General features: G+C 28.3%; 1 protein-coding gene across 15 annotated transcripts; it reads right to left on the bottom strand.

Annotated features, from left to right (window-relative positions):
* Positions 1-171: 171 nt before the first annotated feature.
* On the bottom strand, positions 172-13,703 carry Ttk (tramtrack). 15 transcript variants are annotated; one of them, XM_076398787.1, is made up of 7 exons: positions 12,969-13,234; positions 8,272-9,138; positions 5,557-5,559; positions 2,306-2,461; positions 2,063-2,245; positions 1,036-1,247; positions 172-536 (listed from the first exon to the last, which is right to left on the bottom strand). In XM_076398787.1, exons 2-7 carry the CDS (start codon positions 9,095-9,097, stop codon positions 297-299), a joined length of 1,620 nt encoding a protein of 539 aa, XP_076254902.1. In that variant the 5' UTR covers positions 9,098-9,138; positions 12,969-13,234; the 3' UTR covers positions 172-296. The 15 variants fall into 15 exon arrangements, with proteins under 15 accessions (XP_076254902.1, XP_076254894.1, XP_076254896.1 ...); XM_076398784.1 differs by lacking the exons at positions 172-536; positions 1,036-1,247; positions 2,063-2,245; positions 2,306-2,461 and having other exon boundaries at positions 5,544-7,313; positions 8,272-8,406; positions 8,524-9,138; positions 12,969-13,255; XM_076398786.1 differs by lacking the exons at positions 172-536; positions 1,036-1,247; positions 2,063-2,245; positions 2,306-2,461 and having other exon boundaries at positions 5,544-7,313; positions 8,272-8,406; positions 8,524-9,135; positions 12,969-13,223.
* Between the last annotated feature and the right edge of the window lie 7,381 nt (positions 13,704-21,084).

The following is a 21,084-nucleotide window of genomic DNA, read 5'->3' as shown; positions in this document are numbered from 1 at the left end:
CACATGCAGTAATACTATAGAAACCTATAGGAATTATTAAAATGACCGGAGAGAAAAATATATTAATCAAAATATAATGTTCTAGAATTATAGAAATGATATCATGAAATATTACTTACATTATTTACATTGCCTTATAAAAGGCATTAAATAAATTGTAAAATTCGAACAATAGTTATGCAAAAAAGTAAATATAATGTTAGAAACCCCATGATATTAGCATATATTTTTATATAAAAAAGTCTCAAAAGATATGTGTTGTACAATATTTTTTCTCTCCGTCAATATTATCTAAATTAACACGCCTGAGAATTCATTACTGACGTCGTTCTTCGACTGTAACCTCTCCTGGTAACCGCTGCTCCTTGAGCTTCACATTCTCGCCTCACTCGGTCTATAATATCAGCAACTAACTTTTCTTCTTTTATTCGCTGCTCTTCCCAATCCATAGATTTGTCTGATTTTTTCTTCACAACGGAATTTGAGTTTGTCGATAAATTGCAAATATGAGTAGTTTCTAGGGGTTCCTCTTTAATCTGTGTAGAAAATTAAACTTTTAAATATCATTTGAAGGTTAAGAAAATTTTAAATATTCATTAAGTAAGATCTTAGGAATAAAACACAAACAGTATAAAAACCTTTTTATATTTTCTACCTAAATCACTTTCAATGAAACGCTATAATTTTCATTTATGGTAAGTGAAAAATAAACTACCGAAAACTACCGTTCTTTTAGACTTTTGAACTAAAATTCTAGTGATGAGAGGTTGATAAACTATGATTAAAATCCAAAATTGTGGCAACCTATGAACCAAAGAGGAACTCTAACCCAACTGCCAATTAAAGGGAAAAGTCAGTGTAAAATTAAGACATGAATAAAGAACAACAAAATATATCTGAATAAATCTGAGATCACAAAATAAGGTATGCATGTTTAAATTAAAGTTATTAAAAACTTTTAGGTAGATTTCCTCATAAGTAAAAGATAATAGATCTCTAAAAAATGTACCATGAAAATATTATTTTAATACATACCTGTACTTGTTCTTCAACAACTTCTGGTTCTGAATGCCTTGTAGAATAATGGCCCATATAACCTTTTCGACTTTTGAAAAAAACATTACAATGTTCACATTTGAATAAAGGAGACGGATTAGCAAAATTATTGACATGAACTTTGTATTTATGCCTATACCAATGTGTTCTGGAAGCTAGAACTTCCCCACAGCGTTTACATACGACACTACCTAAAATATTTTGAAATTATTATATGCTTAAAACATTAATCCACATTTGATTTAGTTTAAAAAGTTAATTATTTCTGTCGTTTTTCTAATAAAAAACTATCTTGTTTAAAGTTTAATTTTACGTTTGTTTAATAAAATATAATTAGCATCGATAGTGATGATGGAGGTTGATTTCAGTTAGATCGATTTATAAGTGGTAATTAAAACATGAAAATTATCACGTACCATGACAGATGCTTGTTCCAAAGATCAAATAAAATATCTCTCGATAATCCTAAATCAATGTCTTCATAAATTGCTTTTAAATTAAACTGATTTATCAACTATTTAAACTGTGAAGCTTGTCCAAGCAAGTACCTACAAGAAGATTCAATTCGAAGATACATTTGAACGCATCCTTAGTAAGAAAACTCATTTTGGTACTCCAATAGTAACACAAAACCGAATAGCAACACGTAACACTAATATATTTAGATAGAGAATAATCGAAAAAATAAAAACAATAAATGGCAAATGGCCAGACATTTGTTCATACTATTATAAAACTTTTGGTTAATTTTTTTTTTGTTTAATTTTGAAAAAGGAAGCAACTGTATTCAACAGAAATTATTTTGACGGGACATATGATAGTTTATATATTTATTTATTAAAATCAAATAATGAAATATTAATTTAAAAAGTTAATAAAAAAGTAAGTAAAAAACATGGATGTTTGAAATTACGATATTCTCTTTACTTTTTTTAATTTCTATAATATAAGTTGTGAGTAAAATACTATGCATTTAAAACCTTATAAATGTAAAATATAGACTCACCATCAGCCTGAGGTAGATATTCCAAAAATTCAGCTTTTTTCTTTTCATAACTGTCCTCACTTTTGGATGATTCATCATCAGTTAAAAAATGTACTCCAGTATTTACTTCTGGTTCTATTGGAATATGAACCAATGCAACGTCAGATTTGTCACAATTATCCGTCACAGGATCCGTAGGTTCAACTAGAAATGTATACACACTATTTGTTACGCTTTATTAAATATATCAAATTTGACAGATACCTTTTACTTGTTCTAGATGCATCATATTTCTTGCTTCTTCGGTAGATATAATAACTGTTTCTTGTTTTTGTGGTGGATGTTCAATATTGACTGTAACTGAAGCTGGAAGGTTTGTATGATTTTGATTATTTTCCTGTGAATAATCCAAGTAATCTTCTATGCAAGACATAATACAAGGAAAAAATTAGCAATTAAAAAGTAATATTAATTAAAACATAAATTACAAATATATATGCATGTTATATATATACAGGTATAAATGAAATACAATACTGTTATTATTAGAGGTAGATTTATTAATAAAGGACAATACATTACACGAGTCTTTATTATATTTTTAAACCTAACATAAACTTTGTAAAGGTATACAAGAAGATTATAATACACATGTTGCACCATTTCATTCAGTTTTTCTTCTATTATATATATCTATATATAAAGATAGTAATAATTAATTAAAGCATAAAAATATATATTAAATTTCTAGTGTACATCAGATTATAAAAATTATTTAAAGTGATCACAAAACACAAATCGCGATATTCCGTGTAAACTGTTACGATCGTTTTTTGCTGCTTTATTTAGAATTGTGCTATATCGAGACGATAAAATGGAATTTAATATAATTTCTCAAATCAAAAATAATTTATAACGCAGGGTAACAATTTTGAATATTTGATAGCCATCTGGTACCCAGAATAGTATATTTAAATCAAAATCAAAAACATTTTATAAAATACATTTATGTAATAATACAATATAATGTTTATATAAATATATTTCAAATTTAGTGTTAAATTTTAATGTATATTTTTAGTAACAAAACTAGCAAATTCTAAATTTGCCAAAAATATATTTTGTCCTGCAACCCTTAACCTAATAACATTAGTAAATAAACTTCTATATTAATTGCACTTATCAAGTTTATCCTTAAGCTTTCTAAAAAAAGAAAAGGTTACAATCGGATTTTTATTAAAACTAATCGTAACCCCTTTGGAAGAACTTTGACAAAAAAACTGGCCAAGGCCTAACAAAACGTTAAACAAAAATTAAAACAAAAATAAAACTATCACATAGTGATTCTAAACTATTGCCAGAGTTCATTTAATACATATTAAATTTTTATATACGTACTATATATATATTTATATATCAAAAAAACTAACAATCTATTTTTGAAAACATTTTGTACAGCTCGCACAGTTATTATAAAGTTGACTTTGAACAGGCACATCAAGGCACATTGAAAAGGGTGATGTAAAAAATAGGTATAAAAATAGTTATCAATGTGTAACTTTAATTAAATTTAATAATGAAAAAGCAAATTTAATCTGGAAGCATAAAATATACATGGTATTAGTAAATTACAAAGTAATTCAATTCGTAAATTGTATAAAATAGAATAAAGATGTGGCCTTGAACTAAACAAATTTTCTAATGAACTTGTGCAAGTAAAAATAAAATATAATTGTCAAGAGCTTAAAAATATAAGATATAATTAATCAACAGAAAACAAAGCTCAGAGCAAATAAAAATAAATAACATTTACTTAGAAAGGCTCTACAAAACAGAATAGATCATATTTTTCCCAACACCTAAATTAAAGATTTTAACACCACTTAAAATATATAAATAATATAATATGATGTCTGTGTTTTATGCAGCACTTCAAACAAGTAGCTTATTAATGTTATTGTCTAGAGTCTGTGCAGTCGTACTTTAAACGTCTATGAACACTATACTACATAACTAATACTATATATTTATATATATATATTTGCAAAACACCCATTCATCTGAAAAAGGCCATTTTCTGTCAAATAAAAGTCAATGACTTATACTGGCATATGAAATACTTTTAAGAAGCACTGTTTTACTTGATCCATAAAACTATATCGAAAATACATTAAGAATGTAATGATCGCTTTTTATATTTAATAATTATAGCTAGTCCTCAATATATTGCAAAATTTACGTATTTTATTGCCGACAGTTTACTTCATTGGTATATAAAAGAAATAACAATTAAAATATTTGATAAACGCAAAATCTTTTCAGATTTAAAGGTTAACTTATTGAAATGACCTGTCATAATTATTATTTGACATAAAATGAAACAATATATTTACCTTATCTACCTAATAGTACGTTAGTTTGGCGATTTGAACCACTGCTTAGCAGGATTAAAAGATCCAGAAAATAACTTAACTACGTGGATAAACCTTTATAAGGTTCATTAATTTTTAACCAAGCTTGGCTTGGATCACATTTTTAATAACTTAGTTCTACAGTTGTACTTTTTTTTATCTAGTTTTAAACGATAAATTAATGCAGTATTAAGTATGTCCAAAGCAGTTTTAAAATAATGTAATTCTGTATGCAAGGAACAATTTAACTATTTTCCCTCGTGCTTATTTAGCATCTTTTGGTGTGCGTAATTTTATATAGTATCTGTTCCTTGGCAAGCTACAGATTAAATAGCACCAGTTTGAATTTTATTCAACGTTTGGAAATCTAGATTGCTGGATAAAAACTCATAGGTGGATATACATCATTAACGACATCCTTGGGCATAAAACAGTCGTGTACCGTTTTCATGTGATTCTTCATCTTATCAGGTCTGGAGAATTCTTTTTGACACACAGGACATGGGAACACCTTCCGCTGTTGACCCTCATGATACAAAAAGGCGTGCCTTTGAAAGCTGTACTTGTTTTTAAAAGTCTTTGTTACGTCAACCTTAGCGCACTCGGTGCATTGATATATACCCTCATTTATAGATGCATAACGAAATAGATTTAATCCCCGTACAGACATTTCTGTCAATTGTTCCGCAGGATCTTGACTTTGTGACGTAGCCCGACGTCTCATTCGTCGCTTGACAGGTGGTTTGTTTGTAGGCGCATTCATCGAATTCGTGCTCGTTGATGGTGTACTCATGTTATTATTATTGTTTAGAACACTATCCGGGGTACTTATTCGGCTGGATTCCGGTGTAGGATTATTGCTTGGCTGATCTGAATTATTTTCAAAATTTTCCGTTACCTCGACTTTCGGTGTTAAAAGTTGCTGTTGGGTCATATGTTGTACATCTAAGGGAAAAAATAAATTAAAATAAAAATATAACCAGAAAAAATAACAAAAGAACACAAACAAATAATTAAATTAAACCAATGATTTATATGCACAAATTAAAATTATTAAAATAATGAAGGTTCTAAAAAATAAAAAAATTAACGATACTAATAAACCAGCTTTATTTCCACAAAACATAAAAACAACTAAGAATATATTTAAACTAATAATATTCCAATATAAAAAGGTAACTAAGAAATAATATTAAATAAATAATCTAATATAATTAATCTAGAAGAAAAACAACTGAAAGATAACATTTAAAAAAACTAGCAACTAATTACCTTTCCAATTACGTTCGTTTGTTTTGGCAAGATTTCCTTCTATAATATTTTTCTTACGCGTATTATCTATGAAAATATATAGTCATTTGACATTATCATATTTTAATTAAATAAGACTGGAAGATTAAATATTTTCTGTAGACGTATCTATCAACTAATAACGATTACATAATATAAGTTCACAGTAATTCACATACAAGAAAGATTAATGATAAGGAAGTAAGTAAACACAATAAGCCAGTTAAAAAATCTTTGGAATATAGTAGTGTGTTCAATGCCATCAAAATGTTAAGATACTAAAATAAAAAAATTAGTACACAAGAACAAAAAAACAGTGGAAATATATAAATTGTAATTTGTAAGAATTGAATAAGTATTTACAAATCATAATAAATATATAATATATATCATATTTTAAGGTCCTGTTTGAAATTAAAATATATATTTCTTAGTAAGTACTAAGACCAACACAAATCTGCATAAATGAACACTTAACAAACCCTACCCTGAAGGTTAGCATTCTATTTGCTTTAGCTGTTTGCACAAGATTAAAGACAGTCTCAAGTTTCCAAGTTATTGCGTAATCACATATCAAAGGCACTTAGTAAAGTTACTTGGATGATTAAAAGCTACATAAATATTTTAGCAAAAAGTATCTGATTAAAATATCACGTGTCAATAGTATGAGAAATGGTCTGAAAACCTCATTAAATAATTCTAGATATAAATAGTAACCATATACATTATTTTAAATTGTCTATAATAAAGTTTAGTTAACTTTGCTATAAATATGATTTCATAAGGTTTATAATTTTTAACTAATGTAATTAATCATCAACATTAAAATAAATGTAAATATATAATTCCCAAAAAATGTACTAATATTAAATATGCATAGATCACAATGTAGAAAAATATAGAATAAAAATATTTGGATCTTTGAGAAAAACAACTTATAACCTAGTAAGTCTTCTAATAGAAAATAGGCACTTATTGGGCATTTTGCTTATGTATTATTTTAATATGGGTGAGCATATTATCCTTTCTGGTAAATTCTTTGCAACACAAAGGACATGTGTACATTTTTACGTCCATTTTATGCGATGTCATATAGTGTCTGCAAAAATTACTAATGTGCGTGTAGGCTCTATCGCACACGGTACATCTAAAACGATTGTCTTTTTCTCGAACGCAAAAATCACGAGCTGACTTCTCTGGATCGCAAATTTTCTCTGAATAGTTTAAATAACGACAGACTGGCCCATCATATTGAGGATCATCAAAAATTACTTCGTAGTTCATAAACTCGTCAATATCAACGAGCTTTTTTTTCTTAGAAGGATTTTCGGCCTCACCAATAATTCCATTATTAGCAGAACTATTTGGAGTGGCTATTTCGTCAGACTTCTGTAATTCACTAGTATTATCTTCATCGGAAACTGTATCTTCAGATACACTTATAGCTTTGATATCTGATTTTGTTTCAAGCCTATCGTGATATGGTAGGTCGTATTCTTGGTGCAATGAAGAGTTAAAATTAATGCATTGGACATTATTATTTTGGGTCATAGTGGTGGCTTCATTATGTCCTGTAAAAAACAGATGTATAAATAATAATAATTAAAACATAATATTAATATACATTAATACAGCATATAAAATAACGATATGATTTTACGAAAATATATATTATTTTAAAAAGCTTATAATGACAATGAAATTATAAATATTTAAAATAATAGTTTAATGTAAACATAGTAATATGAATAAGAATGAATTAACCAGAAATAAAAACACATAATAATGGTATTTATTAATATTACATGAACTTATAATTTCATAATGGTTTTGTAGCCGTTAAAACATTTCAAATTGAATAATTTATTAAAAAGCTCGAAACGTAATCATGCTCAACATAAATCATCAACGGCAAAGGGGATTTAAAAAATACCACCACCAAATTTTAACTTGACATAACACAGTATTAGTTAAGGGAAAAGCTATAGGGAATGGGCCGCTTAGGAAATAAATATATACAGGATACATGGATTAATAATATATAAAAATTTAGAAACATGGCTCATTCCTTACACTCTTCCCTTTTTTATTTAATAATAAACAAACTCACCTCTTTAAAAATCTGATGCACTTTTAAAATTTCACTAAACAGCACTATAGCTTTTCCCTTCACTACATATAAAAAATTAAAAAAAACACATGTTAAAATTATCCCGAGATTACAAATGACGATACCTTATTGACAAACTTTTATGATGCCAATAGAAAGTGGAGTGAATTGTGCGGCATAAGATTATTCTAGACTTTTAGAGTAAGATGAAATATACAAAATTGAAACGATCTACACCGACTAGATTATTATTTTCTTAGAGAAGTAAATTTGAATGAGGCACTGGCATATTTTTTAAATACCTTATTCATAATATACCTAATGATATATATAATGTATTATATATAAAATAAATGTTTATAATATACAGTCTCAATGAACTTGTTTTTAAAATATATATTTCATACAATATGACTTACCAGGTTGGGCATCCTCCGAGTTCCCTGTGTTATTGAAGTTTTCTTGTGAAGTTCCTGCTACTGGCTCGTCCGATTCGTCTTTGACTTTCCCGTTCTCCTCGTCCTCTTTACTGGTACTACCGTCGGAGTTGTTCCCTGTAAAACCATCCATACCCATTTTAACTTCCAGCATTTCCGGACTACCCTGGACTATAGAGTCCTTGGCTTCCGATTCGTCCCCATTAGAATTGCCCGACAACCTTCTAGGCCTACCTCTTTTTCTTTTCGGCTGCATCAGGTAATTTCCCAGCATGTTGAAACTTCCAGCGATTCGCTTGTTTTGTTGAATTCTCTGCAAATTGGGTATATTGCTGGCATTTTGCTGGCTGAGCGAGGATGCAATATTATCACATTTTTCCTCATTGACTTCGGTCAATCCCTTGATTCTTAGACTTTCCGCTACTCGTAAAAAGTGTGTCAACCGGTCCTGATCAACACTAACCTCTCCACGATACATAAAGTCTAACAGACTCCTCATATCACTATATAGAACATCCTTCAGAATAACAATGGGGTGTTTTTCAGGATGATTCATAAACAACGTTTGAAAATATGGACTACAAGCTGATAAAACCATTTTGTGGGCTCGCAAAAATTGTCCTTCAACTGCTAATGTTACGTCCACGAAACTTTCGTCGTGAAGTAATTGATCAAAAACAGTAAGAAGATTGGATTGATGATTATTCCACCGCAAACAAAAACGTTGCGTTGACATATTGTGTGGGGCAGTTGCCGCTGGCACTGGTTGATTATATTGAGGTGGATAGCGGTAGGACAAACCAGACATGGGCGGGTCAGGCGGAATTTTGCTTGTTTGAGGTTGCACTGCTGTAAACAAAAAAAAGTTAGTTATTTATTTATTAACAATAATAATTTATTTCATTAATTACATTTTGTTAATAGGTAACGGCTATGAAGATAATTGCATGAATATAAATAAATTACTACTACTTAGAGTGTAAATTTGAATTGAAATTTTAGAATGAGAATTTTAGACAATTCCAGAATTAGTTTGGAAGGGCGCATCCATTTTCCATGAAATTCTTAGTATGATTATTAAATGATTTCAGATATTCGTTATCGTATATTAAAACGTTTTAATATATGAAAAATTTAACCGAGATAAAACCGCAAAAGATATATGGTTTTAACGTGTAATATTAACGTTAATATTTTATATTGACCTGTTACATTGAGCATTACTGGATAATAAAATGTATATTATCGAAATATTATGGCGAATGCGCTTGTTCTTATTTACCTTATGCCTTTAAAATAGCATTTGGACTTTGAAATTGAGATATGTTTATTACTACAGTAACAACACATGGTCAAGTAATTACAATAGTTTTCTAAATACTTATTTTCTTAAAACTATATTTTTCTTTTCCAAAGTGTTTAACACACGTTAAAATAAGAAATTTATTGGAATATCCTTCAATTTTTATTCTAGTCGGCCATCTAGATGCCTTCCAATAAAATGAAAAACATTTTCAAGCAGAAATAAAGACAAACTATAATTTAATGACTGTGAAATGAGTTGATTTTGGTACTTCAATCCTGTTATGTTGTTAAACGTTTTATTATATTTTAAAAAATGTACGAGTTACTACAGATTATTTTATTTGCCAAAAAATATTACCTAAGTATATCGATCACAGGTTTTTTAAAGTACAGTATGTTCGTTTCAGATAAGAATTACGACATCAATTCCGAAATGTAAATAATAAAAGTTCATCGGAAACCACTTATAAAATTATTGTGAATGTAAGTTTTTTATCATGGTAACAAACTTCCATTTATTCGACATTGAAATAAATAAAAATACAATTTTGATAACAAAAACCACAATATTTGAATGTAACATTATTTCATCTTCATCATCAATTTGGACTATTACAAAATTATTGATAATATTGGATAATTGGACTTAATTCAATGTCCACCATTAAAACTACAAAGCAAATAAAAGAAGCGTACCATTAAAATATTATAATACTGGCTTTACATTAAATACCATAGTTAGCATACATTGTTTGTGGTCAATTATTCAATGTAATGTTCGAGGTCAAAAAATCAAATAAAATACATTAAAGGTGGTTCGAAATTTTACTAGTTGGTATTAGTTAATATTCAGAGCCATACGTTTACAAAAATAACCTGAGGCCAGCCAGTACTATGAAGTGGATGACAGTACTCATTTCAAGCCCAATTTGGCGTGAAATCGAGAGAAAGGGGTGTTGGTATATGACGCTGATTATTTATTGAAAATACACAACTTTCAAAATGACATAACTACGAAAATAAGTGTTATTGCTTTCAAATTTAATAGCTCTACAAATAGCTGCGACTTATCAATAATATTTTGTTCTCAATTATATAATTTGTTTATTGATATATTTGTAATGGATTAAGTACTACAAGAGTAATACTTGATATCTATTGTATGTATATAGGTTAGGTTACAGGTAAGTCATGTGTAATTTGTCAGACGCCAGTTTAAAATTTATTATATGGTCTAATGAAAGAATTATTTTCAATATATTTGACGTGATAGCAAATTAAAACCCATATTATTGTTGAGATAGACAAAACAGCATACGCAAAAAAACTGGAAGTAGTTGTAATTAACTGTTAATTACTATGCGAACAAAAATGTAAAGCCCAAAAAATCACCAAATACCATCCCAATACAACATATATATCATCGATCCAATTTATTTTAAGAGAACCGAAATTCCCCTTTTGGCATTCACAAACTTTTTTTCACAACAACATATTTCTCATTAGAGTATGTTCGGTAATTAAACAGGAAGATCTATTTTGTCATACATAAATGCGCAAGATAACTGAATATATAATTGAAAAAATATTTTTAAGGAAAGTTAAAACTATTAAATGAATATGTTAAATTAAAAAAAAAAAATGGCTATAAAATTTAAATAAAGTCGGTAAGCGCAGAAGCAAGTTCACCATTCCAAATACAAATAACAGCAAATAGAGTTTATATGATATGCTGCAGTGTGCCAGGATATCTATCAATGGAAATGTTTTTTCTAATAATATACTCGACCGTCATCCCTTTTCTCGTATAGAACTAACATCCTTGATGAAATGACACATTAAATGCATTGATTGAAATGAAGTTTGAAAGAATAACATATTAAATATCAAAATTAATAATATTTTTTTAATTTGGTGTAGAAACTGTTTAAAATATTAATCTGAACATTGATACCTACGAAAATGATGTTAACTTGAGCTCCCTTCCTATAAAATTATTTAAATATCTAATTATAAAGCTAGCAGGATCATGCGCAGGAACATATCCGCCTTTTAGGAGCTGCGCGGGTCGGTTAGCTTTGAATTTTTTGAATGTCAGTTTCATATAATCAAAACAAATTAAATTTACGACCGTCGCTACAAAAAACGTGTTTGATGTTAATTAACAAAATCAAGGTAAGGATGGGCACATTTCCCGTAAATACTTTATGTGACTTTAAACACGAACAGTTGAAATGGAAAATCTTATAGGAAAAATCAAATTATCGCTTCTCTTATTCCTACAGGTGTTTCATTATAGAACAAACTACATAATAAAATTAATTCCTTCATAAAAAGCTGATTGATTACATCATAACATCTACTATTCTAACCTAAAATTACGAAAAATATAAACCTACGCTAAATATTTTGTTCCAATCAACATAGTCGATGGATAATTCGAATACCCTCGCAGGAGAAACGTAGTCCTGCGCCATATTTAAATGTATTCACTTACCGAAGCAGCACCCCGCCTACAACGGATGAAAACTTGGTTTGCGCAACCCTTCGTCTTAAATTAACTAATTTCAACGCTAAACAACACGTAATTTGTTGCGTGACGACGGAAAATTATAATGTGGGTGGCGTCAAACATCCTGCGGGCATCCGATGAGGGTTTAAATATTGATTATTACAAATATATTGATTGGAAAGCGGGGTAAATCGAGTCGTCGACCCTAGTAGCAGGAACGCGATTCAGCTCTCGACGTCACACGTAGCCGAATGTTGCCGAAATCGCACACGATCCGAACGAAAATATAAGAAAACACAATTTGTTTACCTTGTTTCACGTTGACACACTGTATTAAAAAAAACAAAAGGGTTGAATCCCCCCGAACAGGATAAACTAAAGCACAACACTGCTACGCCGCCATGTCAGCAAATGTTTCTCCGCTTCGTCCCTGGCAATCCGATGTTCGGAACTTATCGGGGTAGTTCGGGGTACAAGAACCGCGAGGTCTTTTTGAAATGCGTTTTAGCGCACAATCTCAGGCGATTTTCCCTTGCGATACTGTCGGATGGGTTATTATGATTGAAATCACCGTTATTATTAGTTTTGGTGCTATTTTTTTTTAGTTGGCTTTATTTTTTTCTCAGAATTTTCAGTTATAAATAATGTTTTGAATTAAATAATATGTTGTGTATATTAATTATATATATGTGTTTGACTAGGATGATTGTTTATTATAATTTATAATCGGTTAATGTACAAAGCGGAAACCTAGTGTGCTTAAAAAAAAAGAAAATTCAGATTGTATTTGTGGTCGAAATTTTAGACAGTGATGTCATGCGCGAGGAGTAAGGGTGTACGCGCAAAATCTCAAAACACTTACGCAACAATTTGTCCTTGTAAATTCCCAGTAAGCTGATTGTGTTGTATGCCGGCGTCGACGACGTACTTCACATTTGTTTATTTAAGCACATGTAGATCGACACAACACCGTCCGAAACTGTTCACTTTCAAGAAAAACGTTCGATTAATCGCAGACACTGCTACTGTAAACCTGTCGTCGTGACTGATCGGGGTGCGGACGAAGGAAAAAAGGGTTGCAGAGTAAAGTGAAGTGGTGCACACCCTCCAAGTAACTAAATAGAACTCGATCGTGCCCCGCGCAGACCGTGCTGAGAATACCACCACCACCAAAGTCGCGGCTAACCTTGAATATCGTGGATGTCTAGACGTTCAGCTATTTGTTGGGTGTAGCGGACGTGCGGGCGAGATTTCCCCACATTTGGCCGACTAGATTTTAGCTTCGACATCGAGGGCTTAAGCAGTTGGCCAGCGTAGTAACTGTGGGCGTGCGCCGATCGGGTTGCGCTCAGTGCCCGTTTGGTCCGCGACCGAGAAAATGGGGATACACGTGCACGTTCGAACGGTGGGGTGGTTGACCCCCCTGAAAAAGAGGACGACTTTTTGACTTCTCGTAACACTTTTTCAAGACCCGGACTTTCGGCCCGTATGCACGTACGTATACGAGGAGCTTGGCAACGATGAGGCTGGGGGTGGGTGTGGGATCCGAAGAGCCGATGGATCGCCATACCGCCAGGCTCAGAAATACACTTAAAGTACTTTGCTCGTTTGGAATATCGTTCCGATAAACTTAGATATTTAGAAAGTGATGCAACAGGTGAATATTTACGAGGATCTTTCGTCGTTAATGAGCTTTTAATTTGTCCCTATTTTAATTTCGTTGTGTTTATTTAATTTTATATATTTAAACATCTCATAAATAACTTTTCTGCCTGTTATCAAAAATATTCTAAATTACTAAATTAATTTAAAATAAGGGCTAAAATAGTAAAATTATATTTATGGTTAAAAAATATGAATTTATTAGAACATGAGGTTTATTATTTATTTACGTTACTATGGCATTATTCTATAAATTAATTTTCATTTGTTCCTTTTTTAAATTTAGTTGTTTTTATTTTATTTTATATATTTCTCATAACATCTTATAAACAACTTTTCTGCCAGTTGTCAGAAATATTCTAAATTTTTAACTATTGAATTAATTGAAAATACGGGTCAAAATAGTAAAATAATATTTTTGGTTAAAAAATATGAATTTACTAGAACACGAGGTTTATTATTTATTTACATGTTATTATGGCATTTTTTTATAAATTAATTTTTATTTTTTTTTCAATTTAGTTCATTTTTTATATATATTTAAAATCGCTAATTTATTAAAATATTGTGCTTATTATTAAAGTACACATTATTATGGCATTTTTCTATATAATGTTATTAATACAGTAACAAAAATATTCTAATTCAAACGCCATATATTTTTTATCTTCGTTAGGTAATATGTTTTTAAAAAATAAGTAAAAATATTCATATGAATTATCAATGTGACTTAAATATTTCTTTCAATTTCATATAATTTTATTATGGAAAATTAGCTATTAAATTATAGTGAATGGTAATATTTAACCTTTAATTTTAATTATTTTTGTTTTACATGACACATAATCCTGATAACTAATTAATTCTAAATATATTTTGTTGTATTGTTTAACCACTCAGTTATTGAAAAATGTAATTTAATTTTAAGCTCTGATTACATTAACAGTATATTTTAATTAGTAAAATATTTTCCATTTTGTGTAATGACATTTGAGGCTCCTTAAAATCATATTTATGGTTAAAAAATATGAATTTAATAGAATATGGAGTTTATTATAATATATATTATATATATTAATAAAATAAGAAACATATTCTAATTGAAACGTGAAAACTAAAATTATTCATATAAATTATCAATATGACTGAATTATTTTATTTTAATGTAATTTTATTAGAGAATATTAACTACTGAACTGCATTTTTTTTCACCAAATTAAGGCTGTTTAAAAACGAGACATTTTTGCCCATTTTTCTATTTTGTAATTTCTTTTGAAGATTAAGTAATTTTGCTATACCTTTACTTTGTGTACTATAAAAGAATATACAGAGAAGTCTCACACCAAGTTTCATGTAAATCAGTTCAGTAGAATTTGAGATATCATATCAATCGTATCGAAAAAAGTTGTTTCCAGAAAAAGTTTCGTTTTTAGATGCCGCGTTACGAAAATAGCGATGTCTCTGAAATTAATTTAAATAAAAAAAAATTATATGCCGCGTCACTGAAAAAGTTATATCCGAAAATAATTAAAAATTTGAAAAACTTCTTAAGGAAATATTCTTAGAAATTTAAGTTTTGAACACCTGAACGAAGAAAAATTTATTTTCAAATTTCTAAACAAGAATAGCCCATTAATTGCACGTAAGTATCTGAAAATATTTGTATTTTACTATTTTAGATAACCTATTTTTCATATTTAATGAGGATTTGTTTCGAAAACTCAAAAGTATTATTTAACATTCTAAAGTTTAAAATATATTATATAAATAAACATGTATGTAATATAAAATAGTTTTTCTATATATTTAAAAACATAGATTTAAAGCTATATTAATTCTAAACAAAAACACAATTTAAATCATTTAACCATAACTTTCTAGCCAGCGGCTTATAATTAATATGTTTTCATTGTTACTACAGAATATTTAACCGATAGCAGTAATAGCAATCGCTCAGGAACTTCTCATTTAACTCAATTTTATGATACATTTTTGCGGTTTATTTGCATGTGCTATGTTATCGTTATTTTTAGTTCGAATTTGTTTCCCAGTAACAAGCATTTCAGTATTTTTTTTAATTTAGTTTTTTATTGCAATAAATTGTGTGGGGTGTAACTACTACCAAGTGATTACTTTAAAGTCGGTACGAGCAACAAATTAGATTTGTTTTGTTCGTAATTTAATTTTGAGCTTAGAAATTGTTTTTTCAAATTTCTAGATTAGGATACCCCCAAAGTTCCCTAACTAGCCAGTTTATATGCCGCGTCACTAAAAAAGTTATATCCGAAAATAATTAAAAATTTTAAAAACTTCTTAAGGAAATATTCTTAGAAATTTAAGTTTTGAACACCTGAACGAAGAAAAATTTATTTTCAAATTTCTAAACAAGAATATCCCATTAATTGCACGTAAGTATCTGAAAATATTTGTATTTTACTATTTTAGATAACCTATTTTTCATATTTAATGAGGATTTGTTTCGAAAAGTCAAAAGTATTATTTAACATTCTAAAGTTTAAAATATATTATATAAATAAACATGTATGTAATATAAAATAGTTTTTCTATATATTTAAAAACATAGATTTAAAGCTATATTAATTCTAAACAAAAACACAATTTAAATCATTTAACCATAACTTTCTAGCCAGCGGCTTATAATTAATATGTTTTCATTGTTGCTACAGAATATTTAACCGATAGCAGTAATAGCAATCGCTCAGGAACTTCTCATTTAACTCAATTTTATGATACATTTTTGCGGTTTATTTGCATGTGTCCTGTTATCCTTATTTTTAGTTCGAATTTGTTTCCCAGCAACAAGCATTTCAGTATTTTTTTTAATTTAGTTTTTTATTGCAATAAATTGTGTGGGGTGTAACTACTACCAAGTGATTACTTTAAAGTCGGTACGAGCAACAAATTAGATTTGTTTTGTTCGTAATTTAATTTTGAGCTTAGAAATTGTTTTTTCAAATTTCTAGATTAGGATACCCCCAAAGTTCCCTAACTAGCCAGTTTATATGCCGCGTCACTAAAAAAGTTATATCCGAAAATAATTTAAAATTTGAAAAACTTCTTAAGGAAATATTCTTAGAAATTTAAGTTTTGAACACCTGAACGAAGAAAAATTTATTTTCAAATTTCTAGACAAGACTATCCCATTAATTGCACGTAAGTATCTGAAAATATTTGTATTTTACTATTTTAGATAGCCTATTTTTCATATTTAATGAGGATTTGTTTCGAAAAGTCAAAAGTATTATTTAACATTCTAAAGTTTATAATATATTATATAAATAAACATGTATGTAATATAAAATAGTTTTTCTATATATTTAAAAACATAGATTTAAAGCTATATTAATTCTAAACCAAAACACAATTTAAATCATTTAACCATAACTTTCTAGCCAGCGGCTTATAATTAATATGTTTTCATTGTTGCTACAGAATATTTAACCGATAGCAGTAATAGCAATCACTCAGGAACTTCTCATTTAACTCAATTTTATGATACATTTTGCGGTTTATTTGCATGTGTCCTGTTATCCTTATTTTTAGTTCGAATTTGTTTCCCAGCAACAAGCATTTCAGTATTTTTTTTTATTTAGTTTTTTATTGCAATAAAATGTGTGGGGTGTAACTACTACCAAGTGATTACTTTAAAGTCGGTACGAGCAACAAATTAGATTTGTTTTGTTCGTAATTTAATTTTGAGCTTAGAAATTGTTTTTTCATATTTCTAGATTAGGATACCCCCAAAGTTCCCTAACTAGCCAGTTTATATGCCGCTTCACTAAAAAAGTTATATTCCAAAATAATTTAAAATTTGAAAAACTTCTTAAGGAAATATTCTTAGAAATTTAAGTTTTGAACACCAGAACGAAGAAAAATTTATTTTCAAATTTCTAGACAAGACTATCCCATTAATTGCACCTAAGTATCTGAAAATATTTGTATTTTACTATTTTAGATAACCTATTTTTCATATTTAATGAGGATTTGTTTCGAAAAGTCAAAAGTATTATTTAACATTCTAAAGTTTAAAATATATTATATAAATAAACATGTATGTAATATAAAATAGTTTTTCTATATATTTAAAAACATAGATTTAAAGCTATATTAATTCTAAACCAAAACACAATTTAAATCATTTAACCATAACTTTCTAGCCAGCGGCTTATAATTAATATGTTTTCATTGTTGCTACAGAATATTTAACCGATAGCAGTAATAGCAATCACTCAGGAACTTCTCATTTAACTCAATTTTATGATACATTTTGCGGTTTATTTGCATGTGTCCTGTTATCCTTATTTTTAGTTCGAATTTGTTTCCCAGCAACAAGCATTTCAGTATTTTTTTTAATTTAGTTTTTTATTGCAATAAATTGTGTGGGGTGTAACTACTACCAAGTGATTACTTTAAAGTCGGTACGAGCAACAAATTAGATTTGTTTTGTTCGTAATTTAATTTTGAGCTTAGAAATTGTTTTTTCAAATTTCTAGATTAGGATACCCCCAAAGTTCCCTAACTAGCCAGTTTATATGCCGCGTCACTAAAAAAGTTATATCCGAAAATAATTTAAAATTTGAAAAACTTCTTAAGGAAATATTCTTAGAAATTTAAGTTTTGAACACCTGAACGAAGAAAAATTTATTTTCAAATTTCTAGACAAGACTATCCCATTAATTGCACGTAAGTATCTGAAAATATTTGTATTTTACTATTTTAGATAGCCTATTTTTCATATTTAATGAGGATTTGTTTCGAAAAGTCAAAAGTATTATTTAACATTCTAAAGTTTATAATATATTATATAAATAAACATGTATGTAATATAAAATAGTTTTTCTATATATTTAAAAACATAGATTTAAAGCTATATTAATTCTAAACAAAAACACAATTTAAATCATTTAACCATAACTTTCTAGCCAGCGGCTTATAATTAATATGTTTTTATTGTTGCTACAGAATATTTAACCGACAGCAGTAATAGCAATCGCTCAGGAACTTCTCATTTAACTCAATTTTATGATACATTTTTGCGGTTTATTTGCATGTGCTATGTTATCGTTATTTTTAGTTCGAATTTGTTTCCCAGTAACAAGCATTTCAGTATTTTTTTTAATTTAGTTTTTTATTGCAATAAATTGTGTGGGGTGTAACTACTACCAAGTGATTACTTTAAAGTCGGTACGAGCAACAAATTAGATTTGTTTTGTTCGTAATTTAATTTTGAGCTTAGAAATTGTTTTTTCAAATTTCTAGATTAGGATACCCCCAAAGTTCCCTAACTAGCCAGTTTATATGCCGCGTCACTAAAAAAGTTATATCCGAAAATAATTAAAAATTTTAAAAACTTCTTAAGGAAATATTCTTAGAAATTTAAGTTTTGAACACCTGAACGAAGAAAAATTTATTTTCAAATTTCTAAACAAGAATATCCCATTAATTGCACGTAAGTATCTGAAAATATTTGTATTTTACTATTTTAGATAACCTATTTTTCATATTTAATGAGGATTTGTTTCGAAAAGTCAAAAGTATTATTTAACATTCTAAAGTTTAAAATATATTATATAAATAAACATGTATGTAATATAAAATAGTTTTTCTATATATTTAAAAACATAGATTTAAAGCTATATTAATTCTAAACAAAAACACAATTTAAATCATTTAACCATAACTTTCTAGCCAGCGGCTTATAATTAATATGTTTTCATTGTTGCTACAGAATATTTAACCGATAGCAGTAATAGCAATCGCTCAGGAACTTCTCATTTAACTCAATTTTATGATACATTTTTGCGGTTTATTTGCATGTGTCCTGTTATCCTTATTTTTAGTTCGAATTTGTTTCCCAGCAACAAGCATTTCAGTATTTTTTTTAATTTAGTTTTTTATTGCAATAAATTGTGTGGGGTGTAACTACTACCAAGTGATTACTTTAAAGTCGGTACGAGCAACAAATTAGATTTGTTTTGTTCGTAATTTAATTTTGAGCTTAGAAATTGTTTTTTCAAATTTCTAGATTAGGATACCCCCAAAGTTCCCTAACTAGCCAGTTTATATGCCGCGTCACTAAAAAAGTTATATCCGAAAATAATTTAAAATTTGAAAAACTTCTTAAGGAAATATTCTTAGAAATTTAAGTTTTGAACACCTGAACGAAGAAAAATTTATTTTCAAATTTCTAGACAAGACTATCCCATTAATTGCACGTAAGTATCTGAAAATATTTGTATTTTACTATTTTAGATAGCCTATTTTTCATATTTAATGAGGATTTGTTTCGAAAAGTCAAAAGTATTATTTAACATTCTAAAGTTTATAATATATTATATAAATAAACATGTATGTAATATAAAATAGTTTTTCTATATATTTAAAAACATAGATTTAAAGCTATATTAATTCTAAACCAAAACACAATTTAAATCATTTAACCATAACTTTCTAGCCAGCGGCTTATAATTAATATGTTTTCATTGTTGCTACAGAATATTTAACCGATAGCAGTAATAGCAATCACTCAGGAACTTCTCATTTAACTCAATTTTATGATACATTTTGCGGTTTATTTGCATGTGTCCTGTTATCCTTATTTTTAGTTCGAATTTGTTTCCCAGCAACAAGCATTTCAGTATTTTTTTTTATTTAGTTTTTTATTGCAATAAAATGTGTGGGGTGTAACTACTACCAAGTGATTACTTTAAAGTCGGTACGAGCAACAAATTAGATTTGTTTTGTTCGTAATTTAATTTTGAGCTTAGAAATTGTTTTTTCATATTTCTAGATTAGGATACCCCCAAAGTTCTCTAACTAGCCAGTTTATATGCCGCTTCACTAAAAAAGTTATATTCCAAAATAATTTAAAATTTGAAAAACTTCTTAAGGAAATATTCTTAGAAATTTAAGTTTTGAACACCAGAACGAAGAAAAATTTATTTTCAAATTTCTAGACAAGACTATCCCATTAATTGCACCTAAGTATCTGAAAATATTTGTATTTTACTATTTTAGATAACCTATTTTTCATATTTAATGAGGATTTGTTTCGAAAAGTCAAAAGTATTATTTAACATTCTAAAGTTTAAAATATATTATATAAATAAACATGTATGTAATATAAAATAGTTTTTCTATATATTTAAAAACATAGATTTAAAGCTATATTAATTCTAAACCAAAACACAATTTAAATCATTTAACCATAACTTTCTAGCCAGCGGCTTATAATTAATATGTTTTCATTGTTGCTACAGAATATTTAACCGATAGCAGTAATAGCAATCACTCAG

This window comes from Rhynchophorus ferrugineus, unplaced genomic scaffold, assembly GCF_030347505.1.
Source record: "Rhynchophorus ferrugineus isolate W39M unplaced genomic scaffold, kcgeb_rfMv2 rfM3, whole genome shotgun sequence".
Classification (NCBI taxonomy): Eukaryota; Metazoa; Arthropoda; class Insecta; order Coleoptera; family Curculionidae; genus Rhynchophorus; species Rhynchophorus ferrugineus.
This window is presented reverse-complemented; position numbering and strand designations above follow the sequence as displayed.